At 42.9% G+C, this 12,906-nt stretch overlaps 1 protein-coding gene across 1 annotated transcript in view; it reads left to right on the top strand.

The window, feature by feature from the left end:
- Positions 1–291: 291 nt before the first annotated feature.
- CLIC5 (chloride intracellular channel 5) overlaps positions 292–12,906 on the top strand; it is a 167,344-nt gene continuing 154,729 nt past the window's right edge. The window contains exon 1 of the mRNA XM_065913409.1: positions 292–2,521. Coding sequence (XP_065769481.1) covers positions 1,880–2,521 — 642 coding nt within the window. The 5' untranslated portion in view covers positions 292–1,879. The remainder of the gene's footprint in view (positions 2,522–12,906) is intronic.

The following is a 12,906-nucleotide window of genomic DNA, read 5'->3' as shown; positions in this document are numbered from 1 at the left end:
ACATTTCAGTGGGTTTTGTCATACATTGACATGAATCAGTCACGGAGTTACACGTATTCCCCATCCCGATCCCCCCTCCCACCTCCCTCTCCACCCGACTCCTCTGGGTCCTTCCAGTGCACCAGGTCCGAGCACTCGTCTCATGCATCTCACCCGGGCTAGTGATCTGTTTCACCCTAGATAATATACATGCTGTTCTTTTGAAACATCCCACCCTCACCTTCTCCCACAGAGTTCAAAAGTCTGTTCTGTACATCTGTGTCTCTTTTTCTGTTTTGCATATAGGGTTATCATTACCATCTTTCTAAATTCCATATATATATGTTAGTATGCTGTAATGTTCTTTATCTTTCTGGCTTATTTCACTCTGTATAATGGGCTCCAGTTTCATCCATCTCATTAGAACTGATTCAAATCAGCTTAGTATTAACTCACTATGAGAACTTGGACCACTTGCTTCCCCTTTCTAGGTTCCAGGCTGCCTTCAAGTGTAAAATAATTTACAATGAATGACCATTTAGGTTTTCTCCCGTGCTAAGATTGTGAGAAGGGTTTGAACTGGGGCTCCACTGAGTTATAAACACCTGACTATGGGAACTATGGTAATCGGTCAGGCATTCGGACCTATCAAACTTCACTTTTCAATAAAATAAAGGGGTAGCATCGATAGACTTTAAAGTCTGTCTCTGGCATCTTTCCTTTGATCTGTTCTTTAAGCTATCCACAAAGCTAGATTTCTAGAAATCCTGCTCTCGTTCACTCCAAAAGATTCTTGAATGCAGCACTGGAGGCAAGGGTACAATGCTGCTCAGCAGGTGCTTTGAAACCTGTCAACCAGGCAGGTCACTTCTCAGTTTTCACGTGATTTCTAGACATTAAAAGTCCCTTTACAACCCACCTGGGTTATTATTTGAAAGAGAACGATGTACATGGTGTGAGGAAGGGAAGCAGGAATTAGCAGACTAGAGTACCAGGTTAAAAAACAAAGAGCCTGTGTATTCGTGGCATCTGTAGATGACATCAGCTAGACAGCTTGTGCATAAAGTTTTTTGCTTTAGAAGTCCTTTGAGGACAGAGTGTGTCTTCTAACTCAAGCGTTTAGTGCTCAATTAGTATCCTGCACCTAAAAGGGTTGTTGTGAAGGTGTGTTGACTGTGATGATCACATGCAAGTCGAAGAGAGAAAAATAAAACCTAAGCCATAAATCTTTGAGTGCCTTAGCCTGGGTTATCTGTGCTGATGTGACCATAGAACAGAGCACTTATCTTGTTTTCCTTCTGCCATTGAATCACCTCATGGTGTTTCCAGATAAGAAACATAAATGGCATTCATCACCTAACTGGAACATATACAGCTCATTTATCACAGGGCATCAATGCTCAAACAGTTGTTTTGAGTAACAAATTCAGCTCTTCTCAGATGAGTTATGATTGCACAGAATTGTTTTCCACTGAACAGCAGGGACTTCTTGAATGTTGTCAGCATTTGGAGGTAGTTGGAAGAAGGAGCTCTATTTAATGACAAATGGCTAACTATTCAGAATTTCAATGTGTACTGGGAAGATAATTCAACCTCTAGTTGATCCAAAGAATCTTGGAGTTGCTGGCAATGAGAAAAACCACAGAGTCTGCTTGAAAATATCAGGCGTGAAGGAGTTAACTGACTGTGTAAGCTTTATCTTATGTCCAATGGACTTGTGGTTTGCTGACTAAAGTCTCCAGTAAATGATTGTTAGAGACCTGTCATTGATAGCTGTGGCTGGTTGCTGTGTTTCAAAAGCCTGTTGATTCCTCTGCTAGAGGTGCAGTATCCTCTAACCCTTTCCTCATCTCAGACCTACTCGGGTCTGCTTGTGAAAGGATCTATCAGATCAATAGACATGAGTGACAAAAACTACAGCACCATCATCTACAACAGAGTCCAAACAGAGAGGGTGTATGAGGATTCAGACCCAGAAGAAAACGGAGGTCCCCTTTACGATGAAGTCCATGAAGATGTGAGGAGGGGAGACAACTTATATGTCAATGAGCTGGAAAACCACGAATATGACTCTGTGGCCATGTACACTGTTGGGCGTCAGGGGAGAACCTCGGCCTCTTTACAGCCAGAAACAGGAGAATACGTCCTGCCTGATGAAACGTGTTCTAAGGCTCAGGACCCCCACCCAGGGGAACCCACGGAGGATGAGGACATCTCCTTGGAAGAATTGTTCTCACCAACCAAGGATCAGGGGTCTGACCCAGAGGAGCCCCAGGGGTCTGACCCAGAGGAGCCCCAGGGGTCTGACCCAGAGGAGCCCCAGGGGTCCGACCCAGAGGAGCCCCAGGAGTCTGACCCAGAGGAGCCCCAGGAGAATGGAAGTGAGATGGAGGCAGACCTGCCTTCTCCTTCAAGCTTCACCATCCAGAATAGCAGAGCCTTCTCCACCCGCGAGATCTCCCCTACCAGCTATTCTGCTGATGATGTTTCAGAAGGAAATGAATTGGCTTCCGCAAGCCCCGAGATTAACCTCTTTGTGAAGGTAAGGAATACCCTGAAACAGGCACACCTGCTCCTGCAGATGGCATAACTGGTGCTTTATTTTGCTCTGAGTGACCAGGGAAAGATGTGTGGTGTTGTGGTCCTTGGATGTCAGTATCTATTAAAGAGTAGGGCTGATGAAATGAGTCATTCCACGGTTCACCCAGAACGGCTCAAAATTACAAGAATTGGAAAGTACATTTAAAGTGTGTGTCTTATGATCGCTTCTCTGTACCATGGGCAAAGCATTTTTTCAGAGTTCCCTTTTGAGGGTACTTCCCTGGTGGTCCAGGGGTTGGGACTCCACTCTTGCACCACAGGTGCATGGATTGATCCCTGGTTGGGGAACTAATACCCTACATGCCATGGGGCTTGGCCAAAAAATAAATGAAAGTTTTAAAAATGGATGCTAAAAAAATCCATGATGAGCAAAAAATCAAAATTTAAAAAAAAAGTTTGCTTGTGAGTGAGCAGAAATTGTTGCTCAAATCCTTTCCTTTGTGACTGACGTCAAGTGCTGTTTTTCTGTCTGGTTAAATTTCCTTCATCAACGTGATTTTGTAAAACAAAACTACAGTTTGTGAAAGTCAAGACTACAGTCAGGCACCAGTGTTTCCTCCTGAGGGTTTCTAAGTTCACAGATGGTATTTCATATAAAGTCAATAAATGTTACCTCTGTTACTCAGCTTGCCCTTTTGACACCAATATAACTAAAATATCTGATGAGATAAAACGATTTCACTAGTAGTAAGATACTTAGGCTCAGTGTTAATGTTTAACCCGTGGGATATTTAAACAAAGAACTTTGATGATCTTTGTATTAGATTGATAGCCTAATAAAGATTATGATTATGAATATTATCAAGACATAAAAAGCATTTCGGGGCTAAACAGATCATCTTTATGGATCAAGATGATTTTTTTCCCAACATCCCCCCACCCAAATTCATATTGACACAGTTCTTTAATGTGAAGACAGCATATTCGTAATCCTTCTACTCCTGGCTAACAAAAATAATTACTCTACAAATCTATGAAAACCCCAGTTTATGCTCATTTCTCCCCTTTCTGGTTTCCAATTAACTCCTCTAGTGAAATGCACTAATTGTATGTATTGTTAATTTAATATATAATTATTTCCTACTCTGTATTTTTTCCTAGTTGTTTTTGGTGTATAAATCATGTCTCTTTTGTTCAACCACAAGGTCCTTTTTTAAAATCACCAAGCAGAGTGTATGGTTTGTATTTAGGTACCTGGCAAACCTTGCCTGGGATTGTGTTGAGCATTTGGGAGGGAGATGGGTCTGTAGACAGAGCCCTTTTCTCTCAAGAAATAACAATGTGGTATAGGAGACAGACTTGCAAGTTGTGAATTATGGTGAAATAGAGGAGTGAGCAAGCAGAGTGCTGTGGGTATCCTGGGAGTGCCCGAGGGTGCACGAAGGAGTCAAGAGAGTCTTCATGGAGGAGGCAAAGTTCAAACAGAGGCATTCAAGCCACCTTCCAGCCTTTATATCCACTTACCATTGTGTTAGTTAAAAAAAGAAAAGAAGCAATCTTTCAAAAGTGAGGACTGGGTATATTTTCCTCAAGACAGAGGCATCTATGTAACTTCCTGCAGCCATCAACATCCTGAATCATTATTGTCCTGATTGTTGAAGATGAACTATCATTGTCATGATCTCCATCATTCCAGGCACATCAGACCATTATTTTTATATTTGACAAAGTGTTGGTTTCATCAGAAATTAGCCTGCCACCACTGTTGAACCAAACAGAAGTAGGAGGGAATAGAAGTATTGGCATCTCCGACTGGTGTCAGCCACAGGAAAAATAATTTGATAGTAGCATATGGTTTCTAAGTTCTTAAGATCCATAGTTCCCTAAAGCAAATATTGGATCTAATTAACTCTTAAGTTTGCTAAGGGGTCATACAATATAAAATCAACCTCAGCTCCTATGTGTGAACTCCTTTTAAGAGATGATACTCAGCATCACTCAGTGAGAAGGACAGGCTTAATCCCAGCTTCTCAACCCCCAGTTGCAGTTCTTTATTCCATGCAGAGTGGAAATGCATGACATGAAGACAGGTGAGTGGTCTTGCCCGGGAGTGGAGGGCATGAGGGTGACCAGCTCAAGCTCCATACTCCTCCCAGCTCCAAGGAGTGGGTGCTGGAACCCTTGCATTGAACAGGGATCACCATCTTCCTAGCAGGCTTGCTGCTGGGGTTCTGGGGTTGTTCTTCTCCTGGGCTGCTTTGGGCTGGATGACTTGGGCTGCTGATGTTCCATTAATGTTCCAGCTACTGTGAACCCAAAAGGCTTTTCACCCTCTTTTGACTCCTTGTATGAATTCTTCTTGGACTTCTCAGGTGGCTCAGTCATAAAGAATATGCTTGCCAATGCAGGAGACATGGGTTCCATCCCTGTGTCAGGAAGATACCTTGGAGAAGGAAATAGCAACCCACTGCAGTATTCTTGCCTAGGAAATCCCATGGACAAAGTCTGAGCCTGGTGGGCTTACAGTCCATGGGGTCGCAAAGAGTCACTGAGTAACTGAACACCTTGGGCTGCAGCTATACCTGCTCTCATTGTGTGTGTTTCTACCTGTCTGGATAGATCAGAGAAAATGGAATGCAAGTTAATAACTGTGAATTCAACCAACCTCGTATTGAGGCTCAGCCACTTCCGGGTGTTGATCAATTAATTAAAATACATCATTTATTTATTCATTCAACAGATAGTTATTGGGCCAGGTGTACAACAGTGAAGAAAACAAAGTCCAGGCTCCCCTGCACTTTGCATCATAGCAGGAGAGAGAGCAGATGGACACATAAAGAAGTAAATATAAAATATGCCCAGTGGTGACAGTGCCATAAAGAAACGTAAAACAAAATAACGGGTACGTTAATTTCCTGAGGCTGCCCTAACAAATTACTTAGGAACATAGTGGCTCCAAACAACACGGATTTATTCTCCAGCATTCTGGAGATCAGAATTGGGAGTGAGTCTTGGGGGGCTGAGACAAGGAGTCATCAGAGCTGTGTTCCTTTTGGAGAGTCCAGGGAGAGTGTGTTCCCTTCGCCCTCCCCCCCAACCCCCATCCCCCCTTGCTCCTAGAAAGGGATTCCCTGGTGGCTCAGTGGTAAAGAATCCTCCTGCGATGCAGGAGATGCAGATGATGTGGGTTTGACCCCTGGGTCTGGAAGATCCCCTGGAGGAGGAAAGGGCAACCCACCCCAGCATTCTTGCCTGGAAAGTCCCAAGGACAGAAGAGCCAGGTGGACTCCAGTCCACGGGGTCACGAAGAGTCCAACAGGACCGAGTACCTGAGCGCAGCACAGTACTCTTTAGGGGCAGTGTTCAAGTTTCACTCGTGGCCCACGTCACATCTCCCTTTCTCCCCAGCTTTCAGCTTCACCTTTATTTTTTTTTTCCTGGCCATGCGATGCAGCATGTAGGTTCTTAGTTCCCTGACCAGAGATGGAACCTGCGCTCCTTGCAGTGGAAGCATGGAGTCTTAACCACTGGAGTCCCCAGTTTCCTCTTGCCTTCCAATCGGACTTCTCTGGTCCCTCTTATAAGGAAAATTGTTAGTTTGAGCCTGCAGGATAATTTCTTCATATGAAGATCCTTTAATTAATCACTTTTGCTAAGTCCCTTTTGCTACAGAAGTTTCTGGCAATTAGAACATGGGCGTGTTTGGGAGCTGTTGTTCAGCTTCCCACAGTGGGACGAGAATGATGCCGAGTAGGGAAGGGAGGAGGCAGTGTGGCCAGGGTGAGGTGAGCGAGGGAGGAAAAGAGAGGTGGGAGCGGGCACGGGTCACCTCGGGGCCTGATGAGTCACAGAGGGAACTTTCACTTTTGCTCTGAGTGGTGAGTGTTGGCGGAGGGGGGTTGTCATCAAAGGGTTCTGCAAGGAACATTCTGCCTGCCTCTTATAGGTAGACTAGAGCAGAGAAAGCGCAGAGGCAGGGAGGACAGGCTGGGGGCGGTCAGAGAACTAGGCAAGGAAAGATGGTGGGTTGGACACCGGTGACATCAGGGCAGGGTTGAGATGGTTGGGAAGAGAGAGCGCAGAGGTTTTGCTGGTGGGTCTGGTGTGCAGCATGAAGAAGGGAAGGTGCCAAGGCTGACCCGAGGGGGTTAGACCAGAGCCACTGGGTGAACAGAGATGTTATTTCCATTTCTCCTTCTCCAGGAACATGTGATCCAGAAAATGTGGATCATGCAGTCTTTCATATATTCCTCCCGCACTTCCTCCTTCCCTTTCTCCCTCTCTCCCTCCCGCCTTCCTTCCTACATTTACAACACACTGCATGCCGGACATTGGCTATAAGAGATGAAAGCGGCACATCCCAAGTGCAACTGTCTGTTCTCTGGGGAAGACAGAGAAATGCAATTCTTTTTTTTTTCCTGGTCTGGACAACTCAGCATGTGGGACTTTTGTCCCTTGAACAGGGACAGAACTCATGCCCCCTGCAGAGTAAGCCTGGAGTCTTAAAACAATGGACCATCAAGGAAGTCCAGAGAAACACAGTTCTTGAAAATAGGAGGAAAGCAATAATTTCTTTGTGGTCACTGACTGAGATCCAGTGAAAGAAAGGTCTCTAGTGAGAGCTGCAATCTGTGTCATAGGCAATCAAGAGAGACTGTCAGTTCAGAATTTGCTGATAGGATTATAAGAATTGTCTGATGCTTTCTGCTAAAATTAAAGACCTCGTAGACATTGTTATAACTGTGTGTGTGTGTGTATGTGTGTGTGTGTGAAACAGAAAGAAATAGAGGGACAAGAGGGACAGAGACTGGGGGAGGAAGGAAATAGAGATATAGATGGAGATAAGAGATAGACAGGAAGATGGAGAAGGAAAGAGAGATAAAAAAATTCTGATATTTAATGCAAAGGGGAAAAAAGTATTCTGATTATGACAGTTGCAAAGAAAAAGGATACAAATGAACACATTTTGTCCTGCACATTATCAATGTCATTGATCATGGAAGGCAGTGTATATATGTATATATGTTATAGAGTAGGTCTTGAAGTCAGGTTGTGTGGTGTGAACCCTGGCTTAGCAAATTAATTTCTGTTAGGTTGTTTATCAGTTTTCTGTTTGGTAAAATTGGTGTCATAATGTTGTGTTCCTAATAGAGCAGTTATGAAGATTGAAAAAGGGAATCCATGTAAATCACTTAGAATACTATCTGACATGTGGTAAATGCTCTATATTTCAGTTCAGGTCAGTTCATTTCAGTCGCTCAGTTGTGTCCGACTCTTTGCGACCCCATGAAGCTCAGCACGCCAGGCCTCCCTGTCCATCACCAACTCCCGGAGTCCACCCAAACCCATGTCCATTGAGTTGGTGATGCCATCCAACCATCTCATCCTCTGTCATCCCCTTCTCCTCCTGCCCTCAGTCTTTCCCAGCATCAGGGTCTTTTTAAATGAGTCAGCTCTCAGCTTCAACATCAGTCCTTCCAGTGAACACCCAGGACTGATCTCCTTTAGGATGGACTGGTTGCCTGAGTTATTATCATTTATTGTGATGAATATGAACCATCATAAAATAATAACTTTTATTTTAGGCACAAAGGCTTATAGTCAGTAGACATCATAAACATTCTGTTTGCTGATCTTAAGGTGACAGTGTAATATTGTGGAAAGAGCAGTGGTCAGGAAATTCTAACACTTTTTGGTCAATGATTCACTATGAAGCATTCCTGCGCCCCAGTTTCCTCACCTCTGAAATGCAGGCCCTTCCAGCTCTTACAGTCTTTGACCAGGGCATGTGGCTCCAGCTCTGTATCAGAGTCACGTGTCTGGCACATGTGTTATCCTCTCAAGGAGACTGATAATGATGAGGATCTCCCGATTTGGGTGTAACTGGGAGGGCCAGCAAGAAATCAACATGCCTTTTCACTCAGCTCATGCGAAGTCTGTTCCTTGGAAAGCGCGTTCTCAGGATCTGTCTCTGACGGGACTCTCACAGGGCCCCCACGCACAAGTGTTGTGCCTCTCGTGCCTGGAGCAAAGTTGGGGAGCACCACTCACAGAAAATGTAAATGGTGTCCTTCTGGAGTCAGCCAACATACAGGCCCTAGCAAATGTTTCTTAAACTCACAGGCTGGTATCCAAAATAGAGTATTCAACCTAGTCCACAGGCTGTTAGAATACTGTAATTAGGATAAAAAGTATTAAGCAGTATTTCTATTTGAGGTAAACCTAGTTTTCTTCAATGTTATTTTATGTATTTCATCACATGCACAATGTATTCCTATAGTAGTATGTTACTATAATTTGTAAATGAATAAATGCATGTACATTGTGAATATATGGTTAAGTTCTGCATTGATAGATATGTTCAGTTTTTACAATCTTTTTGACTCACAGGGTTTCCATTCTTTTCTGTCACCGTCTGGGGTTTGAGACCCTTTCCTCGGCCAAGATCGGGGAGAATAGTTCCCCTCACCTCCCGGTTCCTTCCTGGCGGTTTTCATAAGCAACACACTGAATCCATTTGCTTTGGAGGCAAACAAAAATTCCCCATCAGAGTTGAGGAATTAAGAAATCCCACTGAGGAAATGAGGGACAGGCAGCTGGATTTGCTTACGGAGATGTGACTCAGGTGAGGCGCCATGGGGATGTGAGAGGCCGTGGGCTCAGCAGACACAGGGCACTGCGGATACACACGTGTGTGCGAGGAGGTCTGTGAGGCTGGAGTGGAGGGAAGATGCCCGTCGAGGCAGCACAGATGCTGAGGTTGAAGCACACTCTTTTCATTTTTTAATTATATCTTTTATTCTCCTTCTGTCTTTTTGTTGTTGTTTGTTTGTTTCATTGGAGTGTAGTTGACTTACAATGTTGTGTTAGTTTCAAGTATACAGCAAGGTGATTCATATAGATCTGTATTTTCCCCCAAATTCTTTTCCCTTATAAGCTATTACAAAATATTATGCATGGTCTTACATGGCACGCTGAGCAGCTTGGATTTTATCCTGAAGGCAACTGAGAGTAGCATGATATTGGAGGAGAATATCATGAGCAAAGCAATGTTTAGGGTGATGGATAAGCAAATTAAAAAGCATTTCCACTTAACCGTGTAGGACAGGACCAAACAAACATCTGCTTAAGTTTCGTTTCGAGGATTAGGTGAAACTTTCAAATGTAAATATATTGTGTATAATGACTGTCTGCTTTTTTAGTTATTTATTCATTCAGCTGAGCGTCTAGATATATCCAAATATTTATATCCTTGATTTCATCCAGATGAATTTCTGAGAAAAGCGACCAAGCATGTTGCTGATTTATGTATTATCTAAATGTGTGTCTTGGTACTTTATGTTTTGTTGGGGGAAAGTATAACGTGGATTCAGCACAAAGTTTTGATTGATGTTGTTTTAGTATAGTTTGGACCTTTTTTCTCCAAAGGGACTCCAAAAGTTAATGGCAGTCCCTGCATCCATACCTCATCCCACAACCTTGTGAGCTGTGTCACCAATTGTATGAACTAAAACTTCTGAGTAACTGAGATTTCTGCTTCTTTACCATGCAAAAACCCAGTCAATTTCACTGCCTAAAGTGTTCTCTCCTCTCTGTCTTGGCCACCACTTGTCACGATCATCTTGGCCACAGTTATTCAACTGGTCACTCTGCCCCCAGACCCATCTTCCTCCTAAGAAGCCCCACACAGTCACCAGATTGGCATCTGACCACACCATTCCCTGTTTTTGGCTATGGAGTGGCTCCCCACTGCCCCCAGGAAAAAGACTGGCATGAGAGAATGTATCAAAAGGTCTTCATGCGCCATCAGGCTTTTAGCCAAGACCTCATCACCTTCATACTCTTCACTCGCACTTTGCCTTGAAACTTGTTGACTTGTTTTACCCTGCACCTGCGTGCTCGGTCACATCTGACTCTTCGCAACCCCATGGACCGTAGCCCTCCAGGCTCTTCTGTCCATGGGATTATCTCGGCCAGAATGCTGGTGTGGGTTGCCATTTCTTCTCCAGGGGAATCTTCCCCACCCAGGGATTGAACCCGAGTCTCCTGCATCTTCTGCATTGGCAGGTGGATTCCTTACCACTGAGCCATCCGGAAGCCCTATTTTCCTGCACACTTCATGCCAGTTCATGACTCTAGGCCCTCGCCCAAGCTTTTTTTGGCCCCTCGAGGCTGGATCTTACCTCAGTATACCAGTCTGCTAACGCTGCCATAACGAAGTACCATAGCCTGGTGGTACACAGATACATATGTTCTCACAATTCTGGAGGTCAGAAGTCTCCAGAATTCTCCAGGGCACTGGAAGGCAAGAATCAAGGTGTGGCAGGGTTGGTTTCTAAGGTGGTCTCTCTCCTTGACTCGATAACGTTGTCTTCCTCCTGCATCTTCCTCTGTGTGTGTCTGTGTTCTAATTTCCTCTTCTTACAAGGACACAAGTCATATTGGATTAGGGGTCTGCCATAATGATCCCATTAGGCTCACCCTGAGGATCACGTTTTGACTGGATTACTTCAGTAAAAGACTCTGTCTCCAATGTAGTCACATTCTGAGGTCCTGGTGATTAGGATTCAACATATGAATTTGGGGAGATGTAATTCAACCCAAAACAATGTGATAATTATCTTCTTACCTCTCTTTCTCGCATAGAAACAGGACTTCAACTCAACTTATGTTGAATAGTTAAAGGTTTTGGAGCCCAACTGACTCTTCTCCCCTTTTGAATACATTTACCATTTGCACAACGCTTCCCCGGTGGCGCTAGTGGTAAAGAACCCACCTACCAATGCAAGAGATATAAGAGATGCTGGATGTCTTTGATACCTGGGTGGGGAAGATCCCCTGGAAGAGAGCAGGGCAACCCACTCCAGTATTCTTGCCTGGAGAATCCCGAGAACAGAGATGCCTGGAAGGCAATGATCTTTAGGGTCTCAAAGAGTCATACATGACTGAGTGACTTAGCACACACACACACGTGCACACACACACACACACACCATTTGCATGGTTGAAAATTTGAAAGGTACAAAAAATTGTCCCTTCCCTACCTCTCTCCCTCAGGCATTCCATTTCCATTTTCTGAGGTGGTTTATTCTATTCTATTTATTCTATTCTTCTATGCTTCCTGAAACATTTTAAACAATCCTGTCAAACAGATGTATGTTCATATATTTGAAATTATCTTTTTTCTCTTTTGTTTAATACAGATGGTGTTATATTATTTATCCTAGTATGTACCTTCCTTTTTTGAGTGTCCATTTTGTTGGGACATAATTTGCATATGCTAAATTTTACAGCAATTGTAAGTGCACTCTTCGGTGAATTTTGAACAAATATATACAGTTGTATAACTGTTATCACAATCATGATAAGGAATATCTCCATCATCTAAGAAAATCCCCTCTTGACCCTTTGCTATGGGTCCCCTCCCAGCCGCACCCTGAATTCTGGAAACCACACATCTTTCTATCATCATAGTTTTGCCTTTTCAGAAGTATTGTATACATTGAATTGATCTCTGTAACCTTTTGTGTGTGGTTTCTTTCGCTTAGCATAATGTTTCTGAATTCATCCATATCAGTAGATACATCAGTAGGTGGCTCCTTTATGTTACTAAGTAATATTCCATTGTGTGACTGTACCACAATTTGTTCATTCATTCAGCAGTTGACGGACACTTGGGTTCTTTCCCAGGTTTTGACTATTATTAATAAAATGGCTATAAGTGTTCACATATAAGCTTTTGTGTTCACTGTGTTTTCATTTCTCTTGGTCAAATACCTAAGGGTGGAATTATTGGGGCATATGGTCAGTGAATGTTTAACCTTATTTAAAAAATCTTTCAAGTTCCTTTCAAAGTGGCTGGAAGAATTTATAAAAGATTTCTAATTGCTTCTTTTCCAGTACTTGATATTGTCAATCTTTTAAGTTGTAGGTGTACTGATAAATGTATAATGATCTTTCATGGCAGCTTTGATTTACATTATTTTTCTAATGACTAATGATGTTAAACATCTTTTCATGTGGTTACTAGCTCTTGTTGCACCTTTTCTGATGAAGTATCTGTTTAATTATTTTGCTTATTTTTGTTATTTTAGCATTGTCATATCAATATTATTGAATTTTAAGAGTTTCTTATATAGTCAAGATACAATTTCTTTATCAGATAAATATTTTTCACACAGTTTAGAGAGACTTTTCCTTTTCATAAGTGTGTTTTGAAGACTGAAGTTTGTGATTATGATGAAGTCCTTGTATCCATTTCTTTCTTCTATGGTTTGTGCCTTTTCTTTTCTAAGAAATGTTTGTCTACTCCAAGGTCACAAAGATTTTCTCCTATATTTTCTTCTAAAAGTTTTTCAGTTTTAGGTTTTATATTTAACTCTAAGA

Source organism: Muntiacus reevesi, chromosome 20 (assembly GCF_963930625.1).
Source record: "Muntiacus reevesi chromosome 20, mMunRee1.1, whole genome shotgun sequence".
NCBI lineage: Eukaryota > Metazoa > Chordata > Mammalia > Artiodactyla > Cervidae > Muntiacus > Muntiacus reevesi.
Note: the sequence above shows the minus strand (reverse complement) of the source record. Positions and strands in the feature narration are given on the sequence as shown.